This window comes from Crinia signifera, chromosome 3 (genome assembly GCF_055691185.1).
Source record: "Crinia signifera chromosome 3, ASM5569118v1, whole genome shotgun sequence".
NCBI classification, from domain to species: domain Eukaryota; kingdom Metazoa; phylum Chordata; class Amphibia; order Anura; family Myobatrachidae; genus Crinia; species Crinia signifera.
The window spans coordinates 36,106,371-36,127,840 of record NC_139219.1 but is presented as its reverse complement, the minus strand read 5'-3'; the positions used below and the strand labels follow the sequence as shown (position 1 = coordinate 36,127,840).

The 21,470-nt window shown below is 46.5% G+C and overlaps 1 protein-coding gene across 3 annotated transcripts in view; it reads right to left on the bottom strand.

The window, feature by feature from the left end:
* PLCB1 (phospholipase C beta 1) overlaps positions 1-21,470 on the bottom strand; it is a 632,132-nt gene that overhangs the window by 126,693 nt on the left and 483,969 nt on the right. For all 3 annotated transcript variants that reach the window (XM_083175630.1, XM_083175632.1, XM_083175631.1), the window contains exons 13-14: positions 17,929-18,013; positions 15,663-15,840 (exon numbers count right to left, since the gene is read on the bottom strand). In XM_083175630.1, the coding sequence (XP_083031756.1) occupies positions 15,663-15,840; positions 17,929-18,013 (263 nt within the window). The remainder of the gene's footprint in view (positions 1-15,662; positions 15,841-17,928; positions 18,014-21,470) is intronic.

The window sequence follows — 21,470 nt, the reverse complement described above, 5'->3', positions numbered from 1 at the left end:
CAGCCCCTATTGCCCCCGTGTGTACACAGCATTAGAAGTTCCACAGCCTCCACCTGTATTAAGTGCAGCTTCCTCATGAACATTTTTAATGTTGTGATTGGTTGCGCCCCCTCCCAAATCCTGTGACCGGCCGCTCAGAGCCAGCTGCCTAAATCTGCCTAATGGTAGAGCGAGCCCTGACAGTAACTGACATTACAACTGGGCAAGCACATGTAACCGTCTGCCCAGTGGTGACGTCTGTATTGACGGGCCATTTGGGGGATAAGGAAAAATGGCAGCGAGAGAGAAGACATGGATTTATGCTTGCAGTTGCAAGTTTAAATACTATGTTTGACATGAATTATTTTCTCAAAATGACAACATGCACAGAAATGTATATATTTTGCAGGTCTTTATATAATCTCTAAAATCAGTCCCCAGTATATACAGTAACAAAATTTTATTTTGTATTTGAACCAGAAGAGGGCGCTCACAGTTAACTTTTTGTGTTCTGAAACCTGATCTGTTGAATTGCAGATGACCTTATTGACTTGTAGCTTTTTGCCTTTTTGTATTTTATCAGTGTAATAATAAAGAAAATCTCAGAATATTATTTTATATACAAATGTCAATATATGTGAGACATATAAGGGGGGGGGGGGGGTATTCAATTTTGTACAGATAACATGTCTATTTAATGTGGTCATTTTCACCCGTCTTTTACTGATACAGAATCAAAAATCGACACAGATTGAATACTTCCATACAGTGCATCCAGAAAGTATTGACAGCACTTGACTTTTTCCACATTTTGTTATGTTACAGCCCTATTTCATTTTTTCCCCCTCAAAATTCTACATACAATACCTCATAATGACAATGTGAGATTATTTTTTTCAAATGTATTAAATATAAAAACTAGGAAATCACATGTACATAAGTATTCACAGCCTTTGTTCAATACTTTGTTGATGCACCTTTGGCAGCAATTACAGCCTCAAGTCTTTTTTAATATGATGCCACAAGCTTGGAACACCTATCTTTGGGCAGTTTCGTCCATTCCTCTTCGCAGCACCTCTCAAGCTCCATCAGGTTGGATGGGAAGTGTCGGTGCTCAGCCATTTTCAGATCTCTCCAGAGATGTTCAATCGGATTCAAGTCAGGGCTCTGGCTGGGCCACTCAAAAAGATTCACAGAGTTGTCTTCAGGGCCGGTGCAAGGCACCGGAGCGCCCCAGGCGAGTCGGGCTGGGGGCGCCCCGGTGCCGGGGGGGGGGGGGGGGGGGGGGGGGTGGTGTGTGTGAGGTGTGGGGTGGTACCTGTCCTACCGGCGCTGTCTATTTCAAGCTGGCGGCGGAGGCAGCGGGGGTCCCTGCAGTCTATTAAAAATCACGAGCGCTATCCGCCGGGCTATGCGGAAGCGCTTCTAGTGTGAAAACTCTGGCAGCACGCTGATTGGCTGAGATCAGCGTGCGCCGTGCTGCCAGAGTTTTCACACTAGAAGCGCTTCCGCATAGCCCGGCGGATAGCGCTCGTGATTTTTAATAGACTGCAGGGACCCCCGCTGCCTCCGCCGCCAGATTGAAATAGACAGCGCCGGTAGGACAGGTACCCGGGCGGCATTTTCCGCCCTCCAGTGGCCGGCGCCCTAGGCAAATGCCTAGGTTTGCCTAGTGGTGGCGCCGGCCCTGGTTGTCTTGAATACACTCCTTTGATATCTTGGCTGTGTCCTTATGGGTGTTGCCCTGCTGAAAGATGACCCGTCACCCCAGTGTGAAGTCAAGAGTGCTCTAGAGCAGGTTTTCATCCAGGATGTCTCTGTACATTGCTGCATTCATCTTTCCCTCTATCCTGACTAGTCTCTCAGTTCCCGCCGCTGAAAAACATCCCCACAGCATGATGCTGCCACCACCATGCTTCACTGTAGGGATGGTATTGGCCTGGTGATGAGCGGTGCCTGGTTTCCTCCAAACATCCTCAAAACTCCTGGCATTCACTCCAAATAATTCAATCTTTGTCTCATCGGATCAGAGAATTTTGTTTCTTATGGTCTGAGAGTCCTACATGTACATTTTGGCAAACTCCCGGGGTGCCATGTGCTTTTTACTAAGGAGCGGCTTCCGTCTGACCACTCTACCATACAGGCCTGATTGGAGGATTGCTGCAGAGACGGTTATCCTTCTGGAAGGTTCTCCTCTCTCCACAGAGGAATGCTGTAGCTCTGAACCGGGTTCTTGGTCACCTCCTTGACTAGGACCCATCTCCTATGATCTTTCAGGTTAGACAGGCAATTGCTCTAGGAAGAGTCATTGGAAGGGTCCTTCACTAGGGCCCTTCTCCCACGATCGTTCAGGTTAGACGGCCAGCTGCTCTAGGAAGAGTCCTGGTGGTTCTGAACTTCTTCCATTTAAGGATGGAGGGCACTGTGCTCCTTGGGACCTACAAAGCAGCAGATATTTTTCTATTCAGTTCTCCAGATTTGTGCCACACGTTGACTCCAATTAAGCTGTAGGAACATCTCAAGGATCATCAGTGGAAACAGGATGCACCTAAGCTAAAGTTTGAGTTCATGGCAAAGGCTGTGAATACTTCTGTACATGTGATTTCTTAGTTATTTTATTTGTAATAAATTTGCGAAAATCTTCCCAAAAATTGTTTTCATGTGGTCATTATGGTGTACTGTGTGTAGAATTTTGATGGGAAAAATTAATTTATCCAATTTTGAAATAAGGATGTGAATACTTTCCAGTATATCATTTTAAGGATGTGGCTGCAGCATGGTGTAAAGCCATCAGTGAGCTGAGGCCCTTGGTAAGAGCGGGCCCCTATTAGTCTGGACCCCAGTACCCACTGTGTCCCCTAAATGATGGCTCTACATGTGCACAGGGAAGTCCCATTATGAAATCTTGTCTTCTTCAGACATACACTGTAGGGCAGGACAGGCCAACCTGTGGCTCTCCAGATGATGTGAAACTACAAATCCCAGCATGCCTTGCCACAGTTTTAACACTCCCTTATAGCAAAACTGTGGCAAGGCATGATGGGATTTGTAGTTTGACAACATCTGTAGAGCCACAGGTTGTCCAGGCATGCTGTAGGGGGATAATTATCAATAGATCACTGTTTGCAGAAATACAATTTTGTCTTCCCTGAATCTACCCTACAGTATTCTTAGGTCCAAAATGGGACAGATGGGAACATTTGCCCATTTATACTATTACTTTGGGGTGATCAAGAGTTTAACAAAGGAAAATTAAATATTTCGTGTTTATGTTTTTGTTTGGAGAAGGGACTGTGCAAATAAAATAAAACAAATCAGGACAAAGGGCCCGATGCAGACTGGATTGCTAGGCTGCGAATCTACGGAGCCCACCAATCAGGTAAACGCTGTCCCACCAGAGTGTTTCCCCCACCCCTGTGCACGGCTGTGAATGCGTTCATAGCCGTGCAAACAGAGGGAAATCCATTTGGAAACACTCCCCCATCAAATGCATACCTCTGCCCCCCTATATTCATCCATTTGCAGCCTTGCGTGCAGGCACAAAATCATTCGATGGTCAACGATCATCGAATATTTATTTTAAGCGCTCGCAAATGGAAGACACCTCTTTAGTGTCTTAAAACTGCGAGTGCCTGTATGGGAAGCGGTCGGTCAGCTGACATCCGCTGATGTCAGCTGCCTCCACCCGCACCATCAAGGGATTACCGTGAGAACGCCCAGTGTTTTCATGGAAACGCCTATGAAATGCTGGGCATTCCCAAGGGCGAATCCCCTGGCCCGCAAACCCACGCCCCCCTCCCGCACTGTTGTGTGCGAGCGCCCGGCGAACGATCTAATCGTCGTTGCCGCTCGCACACAGAGGCTTCACGTGCACATAACTGACTATGCGCAGTCGCAAAACATCGCTCCCCTGAAAGAACGCGGGCCTTATTTTGGTTGACACGCTCCCCTGCGCAAACACGCAGGGGAGCGTGTCAACCAAAATAAGGCCCTTACTCTGTGCCGCGATAACCCTGGGGAAATGGAGGCTGCTGAAAATGTCAGCGAGCCTCCCTCCTTATGGCTGGATGCCACCGGCATTTTACGGGGCACTCTGAGAAAACGCTAGGGTGCTGGCTACAAATTCTGGCCAAATGTCAATCCACTTGCGAATGGCCAACGATGACAAGCCATCACTGGCTATGTTCTCAGGGAGACCCCGTGCATGTGCACCTGGTATCGTCATTCTATAAGCCCTGCAAATAGGTCTGAATCGGGCCCAAAGAGAAGCGTCTCAGGAGGAGTCTTTGTAACAGACTTGGGTTACATGCTGGTCTAGCTACAGGTACAATCCATTGATTCCTGACACATTGGGAGAGCAGACCGGTATACTACAGCTGACAATGTGCAGTTGGTATGTGCAAAAATTATTTGTTTTAACTGGACTTTATTGCCAGCTGCTGTGTGTGCCGTATCAGGGAGTTGTTTCTGTTTTCGAGAACAAACAGTTCCTAAAATCTTTAACTACAGCTTGGAAAGAACAAAAGGGCTTGTTGACTGATATTCTCGGTTGTTAACAGTATTTGTTTGATCAGGGAAAATGGTTGCCCTTTGAATTACCCTTAGAATTACAAGTGGGACGTCCCCTCACATCACGACAGCCATGCTGCAGTCTTGAAGCAGTTTAATCGTGGACATACACAGTAATACGTTTGTTGTTTTTTTTTATTAGGCTGAAAAAATTTCTAACGGCGCCAATATGCTAGCAAGATTTGGTTCTTTTCTACACAATTTTGATGCACGGAGATGATAAATCTTGTGAAAAGTGTCATGTTGTATGTCATTTACATATGATCTTGATCTGATGTGCGGTCCAAAACGCATCGGATTGGATCCGCAGATTGTCATTGCTGTGCCAAGGTTCCATCGTATCCCGGGGCAGTTAATGGGATCACATGCGAGACATCCTATGCAAAATGACAGCAGTCGATGCAATGCGATCTAGCCACCAGGGAGCCCTATGTGGATTTGCTGAGGTATCGCATGTGATACCTCAGCATAGTATATGGGGCCTTAACATGTTGTCATTGATTGGTTGAGTGATTAAACTTATATGCCAATGTTCTACAATGTGATTTATGGACCCCCAAAAGGGAAATGTAATTTCTGCTTACCTACTTTGTTTGTAACTAACCTTGTTGGGGCCTTCTTATCCATGACTATGTACACAATGGGCGGTATTCAATGTGGATTTTGGCGATGTGCAGCGAATCCTGTTTAGGATTCGCTGCACATTCGCCACTGGTCGCCGCATTCCGGAGCCTCGCCGGCTCCGGTATTCAACGAGTCTGAGCCTGAGGACGGTGGCAGGCAGGGAGATGGAAGTCTCCCTGCCTGCCCCAGAACGTTTGTGGGGGGGAGGTGGGCTCCCCGGGTGCCAGGCAGCACAGGCTGCCCCCCCCCCCGGGGGTGCCAGCAGGGGACCGCGTATATTCACTACACCCGATCATGAATATGTAATGATCGGGTGAAGTGAATATATGACAGCACATGAATAAAAATAGCATGCCCCTCCTCAGAATAAAATTCCTGATTTTTTGCCACCAAATGTAAAAAACAAAACACTTTATTTTAAAAGTTCACATTCCACTTCACCATAAAAAGATAGCGATTGCTACTCGGTGAATCATGGCGAAAAAAACCTTGAAATGTATTCGCTATCTGGTCATTGAATAGTGATTCACCGTTTTAGTCAGAAATTCGCCTTACAGCACAAAATCGCCATAAAAACCTGGCGAATCAGCCTCATTGAATACCACCCAATATGTTGCATTATGCTAAATGCATTGTTACTTATGCATTACTTCAATAAAAATATATTTTAAAAACAAATAAATGCTCTTATAAAATTTGGGGCACATGAAGCACTGAAAGGTCTTTTTTGGTAATTTGAGCCCTCAGTAGGGTGCGAACAGAAAAAAAAGAGTTACTAATTGGATTAAAAAATGTATTTATATTGTACATTTGCAGAGATAACATTGACTCGTACCTTGTGTTCTCCAGCCCACAGGGAAGTTGACGGAACTCCCGAGCAAAGGCGCAGAGTCTATCTGGACAGTGGTTTTCACCAGGGATTCCCGTATTCCAGGAGCCGGGGAACACCAGACTCGCTGGAGAGCTGCCTCCTGCAGGCAGACCAGGGAGCGGCGGCTAGGAGGCAGCAGAGGGACCCGGTGGGGAGCCAGCATCTGGAGCGCCCGCCTCCAGGAGTACGAGATGTGGCTACCGCCGGGACCTGACCCTTCAGTCTTTTCCACATTTGTTCCAGTAATCCAGAATGTGACTGAGCTAAAATGTATTAATTTATAATTAGCTGGACAGGAGCTGTGCAAATCCACCTCCCCTCAAGGTTTTTCCACCTTCTCATCTACCACTGTTTGCAACTGTGTGCCTGCGTAAGATGATAAGGCTGAGCATACCCAGTATTGTCTCTGAAACATCGGGGGACAGCTCTCCACTCTCATGAGATGGAAAGACCATCATACAGATACAAAACTTTAACCGACAAGGGAGCCAGCCAAGAAAGTTTGTGCATTTGTCTAGCATCACCCCCTTCAAGGGACCTGAGTGGAACCATGCCCCCAATGGGGAGAGGATTCCGAGCCATCTAGCCGTGTTTGATCTGATAGCAGGTGTTTCTTTGATGGACATGCATAGATGTACAGACTGTGGCCCGTGGGACGGGACATTCTGTAAGCGGGACTGGGGAGCCTTGCATGTGCTGTCTGGGAAGAAGCTCACAGGAGAACCGAAAGTGCAGCGTAGACTGTGAGGGAACTATCGATCATCTGTGCCATTCAATAAATCCACTGTGAGTGTGTAACAACACCACCAAAGTAATCTGGAGCTCCCTGAGCACTGCGGACTGTACCATGATCAGCAGGTCATCCAGCCACTCTAACTCTTAGATACCCTGCTGACTAATGGTGAAACGAGGGTAAGTTCGAGGTGAATGTGCGCTAGGGTCGGCTGCCTTGTGGGGTGTCAATGATGAAGTGGTAACCCTAGAGACCACAGGAGACATATGCAGAAAGAAAGATTATCAAAGTCTCCTCCACTGGCGCCGAATAATACGTCCCTATAGATAAAGGGGCGGTCCTCTTCTCCAAAAACTAGGGAAGGTTTATTGGTGAAATACCGTACGCCCCTTTTAGGGTGAAAGGGGTCCTCTTCTCCGGATATGGAAAGCTCAAAAATGGGTCCACCAGGAAGGCTATCACACTGATGATGGGTTATGGATGCTCGCGTCCCGTTTATGGTGGAGAACTAGGATAACATCAAAGTTCTCAAAAAGGGCTTGAAACTGAGCGGGATTGATCCCGGGATGACCACAAATCCCTGCTCGGTCCAGGTGCCGGTCTGAAATGCCAAAGGGTCCACAGTCCTCTTTAAGGAAGGTCCAAGGAAACACACTCCTTCAACCTCCTTGGACCTTCCTTAAAGAGGACTGTGGACCCTTTGACATTTCAGACCGGCACCTGGACCGAGCGGGGATTTGTGGTCATCCCGGGATCAATCCCGCTCAGTTTCAAGCCCTTTTTGAGAACTTTGATGTTATCCTAGTTCTCCACCATAAACGGGACGCGAGCATCCATAACCCATCATCAGTGTGATAGCCTTCCTGGTGGACCCGTTTTTGAGCTTTCCATATCCGGAGATGAGGACCCCTTTCACCCTAAAAGGGGCGTACGGTATTTCACCAATAAACCTTCCCTAGTTTTTGGAGAAGAGGACCGCCCCTTTATCTATAGAGACGTATTATTCGGCGCCAGTGGAGGAGACTTTGATAATCTTTCTTTCTGCACCCTGCTGACTAAGATTGGCCCTTAGGATCGCCAACATATATAAAGGAGTGGCTGAGTATCCAAACCCTAGGCACAGCATATAGCATGTCGTCGTTTGAACCAAAGAACAGGCTGGCGTATCAACCATGAAACTTGAATGTGTAGTCTTCTTGACACCACTGAAATAACTGAAAATCTCTGATGCGTCCTCCCACCATACAGCTGAGACCCTCCAAGGATGACCTCCCGATGTGGAGTCCACAAGTGCAGCTGCTCCCTCACTGAGGAAAACTTGTCTGAGGGCTTAGAGCCCATTCCCCCGGACAACCAGGACCGTTCGCTATCTAGCCTGGAGAGTCCAGAGAACTGTATTTGAGAAACTCTGACCCCTGTCCTTGTCCGAATTCCAAGGGGGGCAAGAACAGAGCCCAGGGGAGCCATAGAGGGCTAAAAGCTGACTAATAAGCTCTGCTAGAAGATACCAATTTGTAGAATTCAGGACCAAAGCTGACTTCAGGCAGTACTTCAAAAGTAGTTTGGGGCTGCCTGTCAGGCCCAGAGTAACGGAGCCAGGCCCTCACAGCATAGGAAGTAATCTGTGAAGTTAGAGAGTCAGATTAACTGCTGCTTCACCCAAAAATGTCAATGCATAGTGTAATATTAGTCACCATAGTTTCTGCACATGGGATACCCGCAGGAAACCACCAGCAACTGTATTCCCCTATTGACGTAGGACCTGAGCAACTACTGCTGAGTACACCAATAGCTCCTAAACTGAGCATACAGAAATACTGTATGTGCTTAATAAAGCTTCTCCATCTTCCTGGCAGCTGGATCCCTAAGAAACGCCGTGAAGGAATTGGGAGAGTGGATGTTCACACGTGTAAACACTGGGGGAGGAGTCTCCCACATAGCCCCATTTTGTAAAGGGAGCGGGTAAAGAGTGGGAAGGCTTATTGACAAACCAAATATGCGGTTAGGAGTCTGTCAGGTGTCTGGGAACATGTCCATTAGACACCCAGACCCAGGAAAACAGGTATTAGCCCTTCTCTTCTCTAAAGCAAGGCCCCTGTGACCTAGGACTCAGGTTACTTAAACACTTCCAAGTACACAACCTCCTTATCTGCCTTAACCAGAGACTCCACTATAATATTAAAGTGAGTGAATCTTGGAGAAGTGGAAACCTATACATCAGTAGAGACTAAGCTAGTTTCCTCTGAGTCAGACTGTGACCCGAGTGTAAAGGTGCAGAGTGACAGAGAGGTGGAACCACCCATATATACAGCCCCCACTTTACACTTGAATATGTCAGTTGTGCTGAAAGCTCTGAACCAAGGCACACAATGAACCCAACCAAAGGGGTTCCAGCAAGAGGGGAGTCTAACCCAACAGGGCCACAAGCGGTACCACAGACTGTCGGGTGGTACAGAGGCTATCTACTGTACCAGCTGCGCCATCACCTGTGTCAGAGACACTGCCCAAGCCAGCTTCTGAGAGGAGGCTGATGGTTGAGAGCTGCTTGTAGGCAATGACAGGGCCGTTTTTTCGTATGGGCTTAATGGGCACTTGCCCAGGGGCCCCAGGTGTATAAGGGCCCCATGCTGATAGCTGATGATCCCCTTTTTCCAGGGATACCAGAATTTTGAAAATCGGCCCTGGGGAACTGGAGATATCCAACTTCAAAGCAGCAGTCCACATCTGACCTGTTAATTGCAATTCCCAGTCATATTTCTCAGGTTCTCTCTGACGTAGAGTGTTTCTGAGAGTAGATTCCAAAAGTTTCTGTCGACACTAGCGGCTTGTCTCTATCATGCCCACAACCAGAGATATCATCCTTCCAGCAGCCGGTCCCTGCTCCAGCTCCAAACGTCTGGTGTACAGTTTTATATTTTTGTCAATGGATTGCTCTGGCTCAGTCCTGATCTCTGATCCCCAAGTCCCCAGCACCTCCTGAAAGTTGGGACTCTAGTTTTTTATACTATTGAAGGCTAAGAAATCTATTTCCAGATAATGGCGATATCTGCAGTCAAATAAGCTGCACTTCCGGCGGAAAATGACGAATATTAAGCCCACTCCATTATCCAACCCTCCACTGCGTATAAAACACCCCCTACCTCCCTGGAAGTCATTTACAAGGGACCCTTCATTCAGCTCAGTGCCCCCTTCCACACGTTAGTGTTCTCCCTCCCACCACCTGTGCAGTAAAGGAGTAATTAGCAGAAGTTACTGCTCCAGGTCCTACATGTTGAGTGGAAGATAGAGCGCCCCCTGCCACCCGTGGGACATCAAAGCTGCTGCTGATAGCACCCCCCATGGGTAAGGGCCCCAGTGCATTGCTTTGCCCAGGGGCCCACACTGCTGTTAAGACGGCCCTGGGCAATGACAGCGCTTACACACAAGCCATCCTGCATGTTCTCCTCATGGGACAAACCAGCAGCACCAGCTGTACATAGCAGCAACACTGGAGCCTCTGTCTCCTTCTGGTACTGTACTTTCCCCTGGAAAACACAATGCAGGATCTATGTACACTATAGTGATTATTTTGCGCCAAATGGTACAGTGCAGGGAACTGGCGACTGCTTCTCCCATGCCATTCCTGCCATACAAGCACAGAACAGAGCAAATAAAACAAGCTTATTTTAACAACTACACTGTAGCAGCAACTACTGTAAGTTTGGCCAGGGGGAGACAAACCCACAGACAAAGGGTAAAGTCAGAGTGAACTGAGACCTTTCTCCCCCTCACAGCACACATGCACATACAATGTTCCAATCAGTCTACTAGGGGTGGCCATCGGCACAGTCGCCATCGATGGTGTTACTGCAACCAGTCATCGATAGTATTAACCTATGTGATAAATGACCATCAATAGTTTTACCTATCGATGGTCATCAGTATTCTTTGACTCACTGGCCAGTGGGCCAATCAGAATGTGGGGGTGGTGCTTCGTGGGTGTTAGGGGCGCAGTGCCGCCTGCTATGTTCATATAGAACTGTGGTCTTTAATTATGATATTTCAGCAAGGCACCCTTATGTATGACACTTATCGTTCAGAGTGCCAAGGTTAATTTCTGCTTTAATATATATAAAAGGAATATATATATATACATATATATAATGAATGTATAATATATATATATATATACACACATATATACTGAAACTGACAGCCGGCACTCCTGGGATTTTACAGCAATGATACCAACACAGAGAATGTGTTGGTATCTTTTCTTTATGAAAGTTTCACATTGCTGTAAAATCCCAGGAGTGCCGGCTGTCAGTTCCAGTCTATATTACCCTATACAAACAGGGTTTGCAGGGCACCCGGTTCGCTGATGTTTCAGCGAGTGCCAGGATCCTATTACAGATATATATATATATATACACACACACACACACACACACCACACACACACACTACTATATTACACACTATGGTAAACAAGCAGGCCTTTTCTGATTATTGATAAACAAAATAAATCGTTTACATCTCTTTAATTATAATTTCTCTCCGCAAATCTGTAGAGGGACTGGTTAAAATCAGCAACCCATTTTTAATGTATACCCCGGTTAACAGTTGTAAGCTGCAGACATTAATAGCCTCCACAGGCTTTGTAAAGATTAATGCTGGGTACACACCAGGACGACTAGGGCCCGATCCCCTCAATCTAGATCCAATTCCGACCAATTGGATGTAGATTGTGTGGTGATTGGGCCCTTTTCTGTCCTGGTGTGGACCGATACCGATCCGATGCGCAGTCCCGCGGGTTGGTCGGTCGTTATTGAGATCCTACCTGCTACAGGTAGGATCTGAATGACGACCATACAGCCGGGTGCGGGTCGCCATCGGATCGGACCCGCTCACGGTGCACATCGTGAGCGGGTCGTGCCCCCCCGCGTCACCGTGAGCGGGTCGGACGAGACACTGACGACCCGCTCACGATGTGCATCGTGAGCGGGTCGTCGTGGTGTGTACCCTGCATAATGCTGCACCCCAGGTTACAGGGAATTTTCGTAATTTTCGTTCCCATGGAAAAAGAAAACACAAACCTTCCAAGTCTTTGCAGTTATCAGCACTTTTAGAACAGATCCAGTTCTGTGCACCTACTGTACATGACAAATGAAGACATGGTTGATCTGGAAATATACGACGTATCTCATGAAGCCGTTTTGCAATGCTATTTGTATTAGGAAGTTATAGACATTGCATTTGAAAGGTTTTATTCACAGGATTCTAATGCGTTTTCTTAAATGTGCATTCGGTACACTTAAAGGCACTCTTGGAAAGCTAGTCTATTTTCTGGTTCACTAGTTGCCTGTACCAATATGTGACACCCACCGTGGTGCCAGCCATTGACTCACTTAATAGCTTTTTCATGCGTATGTATGTGCAGTATAGCACTCAAACTGCCGCCTTTAATCTGGTCATATTTCCGTGCTTTTAAAGGGGAAAAAAAAGCCCATTAGGAAATTTGAATTGGAAATCTAGGAGGGAATGATTATTATCATTTATTTATGAAGTGCAGCTGTGTGCAGAGAGGAATCATAAATAGCCGGCATTACATATGGCGACACTGCTGTGCACGTACGCAGTCACAGCAACAGCAGTTTGCGATATTATCCGTTACTAATGTGGTCATTTTTCTAGATCTGTAAATGATCAATCTAAATGCGACCTAATCTACTACAGGTTATTGTTAGTAATAGTAACAGTGACTGGGGATGTAAAATGCTAGGACATTATTTCGCATTCGGTGGGTGACATCATCAAACTGGTGGATTACAGGTATTTGTGGGAGTTGCAGAATTCCAGGCAATGTTTTTCTTATCGTCCATAATAAGAAAGGAGGTTTAGTGTAAAAATGGAGATACTCCTAGCACTCCCCAGCTCAGCTCAGTGCTCCTCTTAGGGGACTGCAGGAGGAGTTACTACATCATGTCTGTGCTTGTGATGTCATGATTCTACACTTTTCTGTTTTCAGAACTTTTGGAAAAATTTACCATTTTAAAAGATGACAACTTCATTAACCCCCGTGTCCAACCCAGAGCCCCCATCTGTCATGGGCTCCCTCACCACCCTCGGCCAGAGCACAGTGACAGTACTAGCTTTCCCGATTCCTGTCCCAGTATGTAATACCCCTTTCACACCACACAAAAAAACCTGGGTCAATCCTGTGTTTTTGCCGAGTCGGCGAGCAGTGCGAAAGGGCCATTTCGAATATCCTGGGTCCAGCAACCAGGCAATCCGACCCGGGATAAAAGAAGTGTTATTCCCGGTTAGGACCCCGGTGGCTGGGCAGCATAAACAGGTAACCCGGGTCGAGCGACCCAAGTCCCGTTCACTTCTATGGAGGAGGTAGTAGCATCAATTTAGTGCTGCCTCCTCCCCCCATCTGACGCTCCGCCCCGCCCCCCCGGATGATGTCAGCGACCCCTGTGAGCAGCTAAATGGCGCAAATAAGTAGTACAGAGGCTGCCGCATCACCTGTGTTGAAATTGGGCCATGTTGGGGGGTATGCTGTCATAGAAAAGCCGATGAAGGCTTCCAATACGTACCAGCTACCTGCTGCAGTAAAGCCTTTTAGAGCACAGCTATAATAGATCAGTTTGCAGTGTTGTGTTGTGTTGTAGAGACTGGCTTTTGTCCCAGTGAAAGTAGTTTATACAAAGTTTTTATTTTATTGAGTTTGAAAACACTATTGTAAGAAACAAGAAAATAACATGTTTGCTATGCCATAAAAACAGCACTATAATTTGTTGGGTGCAGTAAAACATCTCCAGAGGCGTCTTTAGTTTTACTGTAGGTATATGTACACTCTAAGTTAATGATTTCCCCTAGTAATAGCGGAGTTCCTCATATCATGTATCTGAGATGATACTAGTGTCTGATTGAGAGATGGACTCAATGCTAGGGATGGCCATCGACCATCGATGACTTGAAATCATCGATGGTTTATGGCCGATGCTGAATACTTTTGCCATCGATGTGGGAAAACCGAAAGGTTTCCCTACATCGATGGCAAAGGAGAACCAATGTTTCCTTCTTTATTTTTTTTTTTCAAGGTGCTGGGGCACGGAGCATAGCTCCGCCCCCTGACACCAAAAAGTCCTGCCCCTGAGTCCTGATTTGCCCACGGGCCATTCAGTCAAATATAATGGATGACCATCGATAGCTAAAACTATCCATGGTTTTCCATCAAATAGTTTTCCACTTTCGATGGCAACCATGGTGGTGTCTGCACCGTTGGTCATCCCTACACAATGCCTGAGTTTGGAGAACCCTGCAGAGGACTATCTTAATGTGTGGGCTTACTGGACAGCTGCTGAGGACTCCTTGACTATAGGAATTTCAAGCAGGGGCTGGCTGGGCCAATCAGAGTCCACCATTTCTCTACCTGCCAGCAGTTAGACAGTGTACGCATGGCTGCTAGCATGCTGATTGGTGGATGGCTGGAGCTGTCCCCCAGACCGCTGACGGCCCTGTCACTGAGTGCTAATATAACACTGGTTACCCAGGAAGGGGTCCTTGCTCATTTTCCTCTTGTAATTGCTATTAATGTGCGCAGATGCATATAGCACAAGGTTCAATGGAACTTACACTTAAATGAATCTCTCCCTAATGGTTGTTAAAGACAGAAAAACATTACAGATTAACTTGTATAACCAGGGTTGCTTCCCTCCCGGAATGGCAGGTAGGGTCCCGGAAATAGGGTCCCCCTCCCGGTCCCCTGGAAAGAGGGGCAACCCTCCCGGAAAGCTGCCTGGCTCCCGCGACACACACCCCCACCCCCACTCTCTGCGGGGGGATTCGCAGGGCAAAACATGACGCGGACAAATGGCAAATTACATTTTTCGGTACTTCTGTAGTAGCACGGCGCGATGGACCCGATTTTCTGTCTTTAACTGGCTCATTTGCCGGTAAAAGTCAAAATCGCGTTGATCGCGTCCATCGCGGCCCAACGCGATTTTCCCATAGGGAACAATGTTAAAGTGAAAATCTGGTTGATCGCGTCCCTCTCGGGCCATTATAATGGCCCGAGATGCGATCAACCCGATTTGACATAGGTGACAATGTGAAATTTCACATTGAATATGTGTAAAAAGCATGGTTAATGTCCCCCCCCCCAAACCGAAGCGTGGTGAGCGCAGAGAGCCCGCGAGGGGTGGCGGTACGCGTCCTCCGACCTTTTCATAAAAAGATTATAATTAATGTATGGAGGGAGGGGCAGAAACTTTTTTGGCAAGGGGGTGCAAAATTTAAATTTAAGCCACTGCTGGACCCTTCGTGCTCCTTGAGGACCCAATTTGGGATCATATATATATATATATATATACTGTATATATATATATATATATATATATATACTATACAGCAATGAAGACAGCGTCACTCCGGGACTTCAGTGAAATGAAACAAACTTTACTGCATCACGTCTACGATGCCCGAAACGCCGTAGACGTGATGCAGTAAAGTTTGTTTCATTTCACTGAAGTCCCGGAGTGACGCTGTCTTCATTGCTGTATAGTGTATTAGGGTTTGTTAACCCCTAAGGCGAGCACCCGGGCAGTCATCCCCTGTTGCCCCAGGTTGTAGCCAGGAGTTGCCGGACTGAATGTGCTACTATATATATATATATATATATATATATATATATATATATATGCCACAGCATATGGATGCTTAGTTTCAGGTGGTTGGCTTAGTACATCTCCCCTCTACCTCTTTGAGTTAAGCACTTTCTTGATCAAAGCATTGCATGGCAAAAGTGGGATGTGTCAGCAGACGCAGCATCTCTGTATGCCTGTGTTGTGCTTGACAGATGAAGACACACGTTAAGCAACATACTCTCAGTTATCCCACCTGCTCCGGGCGACGATGGTTCAAACACACTGGAAGAGTCACTGCATGCATTGGACGCTTGCTCTGCAAGCTTCTTCTTTGAACTTCCACTGGACGACTTGTGAGATTTCTTTTTATTTTTCACTAGGATTTTATACTTCAGATCCATGGGGCTTGGAAGAGGGACCCCTGATTCCAGCTATAATGTTAAAGAAGCATCAATTTAGAATAAAGAAAAAGCTACTTGTAATGATGATAGAAATGAAATATATCTGGAAACTCCATCAGTTAAGGGGCCCCTTACACTTATGCGATTTTGTGAGATTTGACCCAATTCAGGTGGATTTAGTCAATTTATCTGACAAAATCTGATGTGCTTGATGTGTAGGACGCAATCCACAATCCTGTGCCATTGGGTATAAATAAGTTACTACAGTTCCATTTGTGACCAACAGATGGTGGTAGTGATCCAAACAAACTGGTACAGAGCGCAAATTGCCGTTCAATTGAAATAGTGGACTATGCGATTTGGTCCCGATTTCACCCGATTCAGATGGATCGGGCAGTGAAATCGTGCCAAATCGCATTTTTATGGTGTGTACACACTTGTACAATGTGCATGAGATTTTGACTATATAGTCAAAATCTCATCTGGATCGCACAGGTTTTATCCCTTGCGATCCCGATGCTCGCTCCCGTATCGCAGCCAAAAAGTCTTGGATGTATAGACTATATAGTGTAGATCTGCACTATATAGTCTAAATTGTATGCAGATAGTCTAAATTGTAATATAGTCTAATTTGTACAAGTGTGTACACACCATTAGACACCCGGTCCGACCCGATGCGCGGTCCCGTACGCATTGGATCGGAGTCGGGAGGTCGGGCCGGCTGCACATAAGATTTGCTAAATCTTACGTGCAGCCGGGCAGGGGACTCTGTGAGGTGGCTGGCTGGTGGGGCACACAGTCGGCAGACACCGGTGAGGGAGACAGGCAGGGGGAGCCAGAGCAGGGAGATGTCAGTGCTCCAGGCAAGTGGAGGGAGCAGGGGGATGGGGGACGCTGCAAGGCGGCTGGCAGGGGATGCTGCTAGTAGGGCAGAGGCAGCAGACGCTGCGGGGGGCACAAAGGCGGCAGTAATGGAGAGCCGGGCAGGGGGAGCTGGGAGTGGTCAGCACTGGAAATAGAAAACCCCATACAATGAATGGGAGAGAGCACTCAGCCAATCACAGGCTGCCCATTCATTGTATGGGCTTTTTTTTTCAGTACTGACAGCTCCCGGCTCCCGCTGCCCGGCTCTACGTTACTGCCGCCTATGTGTCACTGTCCCCCTCAGCGTCCCCTGCCTGCTGCCTCTGCCCTACTAGCAGCATCCACCGCCAGCCGCCTCGCAGCGTCCCTCGCCCGCCACCTCGATGTCCCCCGCTCCCCTGCTCCCTCGCCCCCTGTCCCCCGCTCCCCTGGTCCCGCAAATCGGGTCCCCCTCCCGGCCCCCGGGAAAAGGGGGGCAAGTCTCCCGCATTTTTCCCACAGCGCATGCTCCCCCCTTCCCCGTGGTATAAAACTACGAATTTTGCAGGTCCGCGTGGAGGGGGCGGGGTTTAAATTTCACAATTCACGTCATTTTAGCCCCTCCCCCAATCCAAGAACCCAAAAATTGATGAGGCTGTCATGGGGGTGGGGCCTGGTGACGTCAGCCTTGCCCCGTCCCCAAAGCAAAGCCTTTTCCCGCCCCCCTTTCACTTTGAGAGGAGTTTGCAAAAGTCGGCAGGTATGCTTAACACCAACTGTTAAGGTGCCCATACACTAGTAAGATTTATCTGCAGATCTGGCTGGTTGGAACAAAAACATGGTTATGGATGAGTGACAGTTTGTCAGTTTTCCAGCATTTCCAAGCAAATGGTCAACTGTCATTTGCTCTCATCCATAACCATGTTTTTGTTCCGACCAGACAAATCTGAAGATAAATCTGCGTGTGTATGGCCACCTTAAGTCCTGGCCGGTGGTGGATGGCAGCGTCTGGGGTGGCAGTTGGTGTGGCGCCCTTATTTAAATTATGGGCTGGGCTGTAGTTCGCAACTCTGCAACTTTCACTGGATGTTAGGGTGAAAGCTCCCAAGAAAAATCTTTATTTAAAAACTTATACTTAAGTAATATACAGTATACTCAGCATATTAATCATATTGCATATTTCCATAGGCAGCTGTAATAAAGGCTAAAATGACTAATGGTGACATGAAATACATACTAGGGCTCATGTGAGTGCATAGGATAATGAGATCTTACTTGGTACTTTTCTAGTGGCTCTGTCAGCAACCCATCCCCAAAGATCTGCTTGCAGTACTCGGCCATCTTGGCTTGTTGTTTGGGTCTGTAAAACATAATGAAAACATTTTTTATGTATTAAGCATTTTGCTAAAAAAGTTCTGACTGAAAGTAACAAAAGACAGATAGATGTAAAATATGGTGTTTTGTGTTATGAGGAGGAAACCAGATTGGTGCGACACTGGTGTGTCTGGAGGGGATACGGTCATTAGGGCTACAAGCATTGGGTCTACACCACTAGGTCGACAGGCAGCAAGGTCGACAGGCAGCAAGGTCGACATGGGTTTAGGATGACATGGGTCAAGGTAGACTTGGATCTAGGTCAACAGGTCATTAGGTCGACACAAGCATTAGGTTGACGTGGGCTAGGTTGACAGTCAAGAGGTTGACATGGGGTTTTTCACTGTTTTTGGAGCTGAAATGTGAAGACAGGCGGTATTTCATGCCCTACCATCCACTATGGCATGGTGGGAGAATAAAATAGTGCCCGAAGCATCGCTCGTGATGCAAGGGGATGCGGTGCACTTCAAACGGTGTCCATGTCGACTGTGTCGACATCCGGGTAAAAAACTGTGAAAAACCCCATGTCGACCTTGCCCATGACGACCTAATGCTTGTGTCAACCTAATTTCCTGTCGACCTAGACAAATGTCAACCGTGAACCATGCTTGTTGACCTAGTGCCTACCATTCTGGCAATTTCAGCGGCTCATCTATTTTGGGATTAATCCACCCCTGTCATTATCTGCTATGCACTTTATTATCAGATTGTATCGGCTGTTTGGGGAGAATTTGACCCACTTCTATTTGACCTTTGGATGTATTTTATGTGATTTTAGTTATTAAAATACTTCACTATCGATGCTCTCATTTTTCTCCATATGACCATTGATGCTGTGGGAGAAAAAGGAGTTATTGAAAAATGAACCCTATGCGCCTGGTAAAGATATGTACCACAGTACCAATATATCTTTTGCATTGTATACACTGGTGGAGGGTTAAGGAAAACCTTTCTTGGGTACTAAACTTTACAGGCAGCAAGTTCGCACGGACTGGTGATCACAAACATTTGTCTTGTATAGTTGGAGTAGACCTAACGACCCAAACCCGTCTGGAGATAGTAGTGAGAGTCTCTGTAGGAAAAGGCAGTGACGAAACACTGACGCTTAACGTTACGCAAATTGGCCAGGGTTCCACTCATGGGACGCTTTTATGAAAAACGTAAAAAAAAAATTCTAAAGCCCCATACACACTGTGCGATATTACTTGTAATATTGGATCTAAATCAGACTTGATCCCAGGACAAATTTGTTCTCAAAAAGGGCAAAACTATGTACACTGTAGGTGGGGCAGATGTAACATGTGCAGAGAGAGTTAGATTTGGGTGAGGTGTGTTCAAACTGAAATCTAAATTGCAGTGTCAGAAAAAAGAAGCCAGAATTTACCCTGCACAGAAACAAAATAACTCACCCAAATATAACCCTCTCTGCACGTTACATCTTCCCCAAATGGTGTGCAGCACGGGTTTGTCCATTTTGAGAACAAATTTGTCCTGTGATCAGGTCTGAATTAGGCCTAACGTACGGTGTGTGCGCTAAATTTTGTTAACGATGCATGCTCCCGTGGGTTTTTAACGCTGTCCTCGGAACTCAATTTTGTACAGAGCGGGGACCCGATGACACCACTGGACGATATTGTTACTGATATCGTTCAGTGTGTGTGTGCACTATATAGTTCACCCAGCAGTTCAAGGGAAGACGCTGACAATATAAAATTATATTATCTATTATGTATGGGAATTAAGGGAACAACGTTCATGAAAAATTCACAATTTCATGTTTTATTTATGACATAAAAGACATTTGCAAATCTACTACTGTCACCTCCACCAAACTCAAATTTACTAAGATGGAAGTTCTATTGAAGATGTTGCCCATAGCAACTAATCTGCGCTCTGTATCACCAACTGTTACATTTCAAAAATGCACAAATTTCCTGGAAAACATGAACTGTGTGGGGCAGGTCCTGCGGACCGAGATTGAGAACCACTGTTCTAGAAGGTGTTAAATAAATAAGTAGAATCTGATTCAGGGCTGTATTTATAATGGGTGCCCACAACCCCGAGTGTCTCAGGGGGACCCAAACTGCACACACCGCACCCATTTTTAAAATACTTACCTTCCGGAGTCCCTCGATGGCGGCAGCAGCACTGTGGCAAATGCCAGAAAAATGGCCGCTGTGACAGTTTTGCGGAGAGCTGCGCATGCGCAGTGGGGTCTGAATGCTCGAATTCTCAAACTACACAATCCTGCTGGTGCGGAAATCTCCCGAAAAATGGCTGTCTCTCCATGTTACCGGAGAACATCGCTGTAGGGTCTGATCGTGTTAGTGCTCAGACCTTACTACTCTGCGCTACTCCCTACAGAGAGGAGGCGGCCCGGCCGGAGGAGCCTGCGCACAGGCCTCCGCTCTTAAAATGCCCCTAATTTGGTTGGTTGCTAGGGGCAAAATCCCATCTTCAATAGTAACTCTTGTGTTACTAAATTTACTCCATAATGTCATTTTATGATATCTCAATATGTTACATGGCTCCTTAATGGTCTCAAACTGCTGAATTCCTGTGTTTGGCTTCTGAATTGTAATATCTAACTACCTGCACTCTAGGGTGCTGGTCCTTAGGAGGCGCTAGAGCCTGCATGTGCAGCAGCTCATAGTTGCCTACCCTCCTGCATTTTGCAGGAGACTGCCTTAAATAGCAGCAATCTCCATCTCTCCCTCATTAGTCTATCAATCTTCCCCAAAAAGTCTTACATTTTTGGGGAAAAAGGAATGAGAGACAGATACATTTACATTGAATCATCAGCACCATTTCCCAGCACTTTACCAAGTATAGTAGCTCTAACTAACTGCTTGACGGCTCATCTACATTTGTATATAAGTCATGTTAAAAGATTCCTCTCAGATGTAGCAGTACACATTAATGCTTCTAGGTGCCATGTTCAGTCTTTTTTCACAATCTCTCCATATATGGAGCTAGACACGCCCTTTGGCTGGAGCATGACACGCCCCCTCAATGGGGCACTGTGTAAAATTCTGCTACCAACTATATTCTCCCTGAAACTAGTTTTCAAAAGTAGGCAAGTATGCAGTAGCTTGCAATCATGAGCTAGAGCAACTAATTGAAGCTATAGATTCTAATGGAGAATGGTTAAATCCATGGTCTTTATTACCAGAGTCGCACGGGGTCCCGCGTGGGTCAGTATCACACCTAGAATTTTATGCTTGCGTTAGGATAAGAAAAACCCATCGCTGAATACTAACCAAGGTCAACCGTTAAAGATTGTTGACTAATGTTATCTGATAATCCTTTGCTGTATCTGTAACACTGGCATCACAATTAGCATCATCTAGTTATTGTTTCCAAATATATGAATGTATTAAACCAGGATGAACGGTTGACGATTTTTTGTTCTGTCATGTCAGACACAAAACAGGCGATTTACA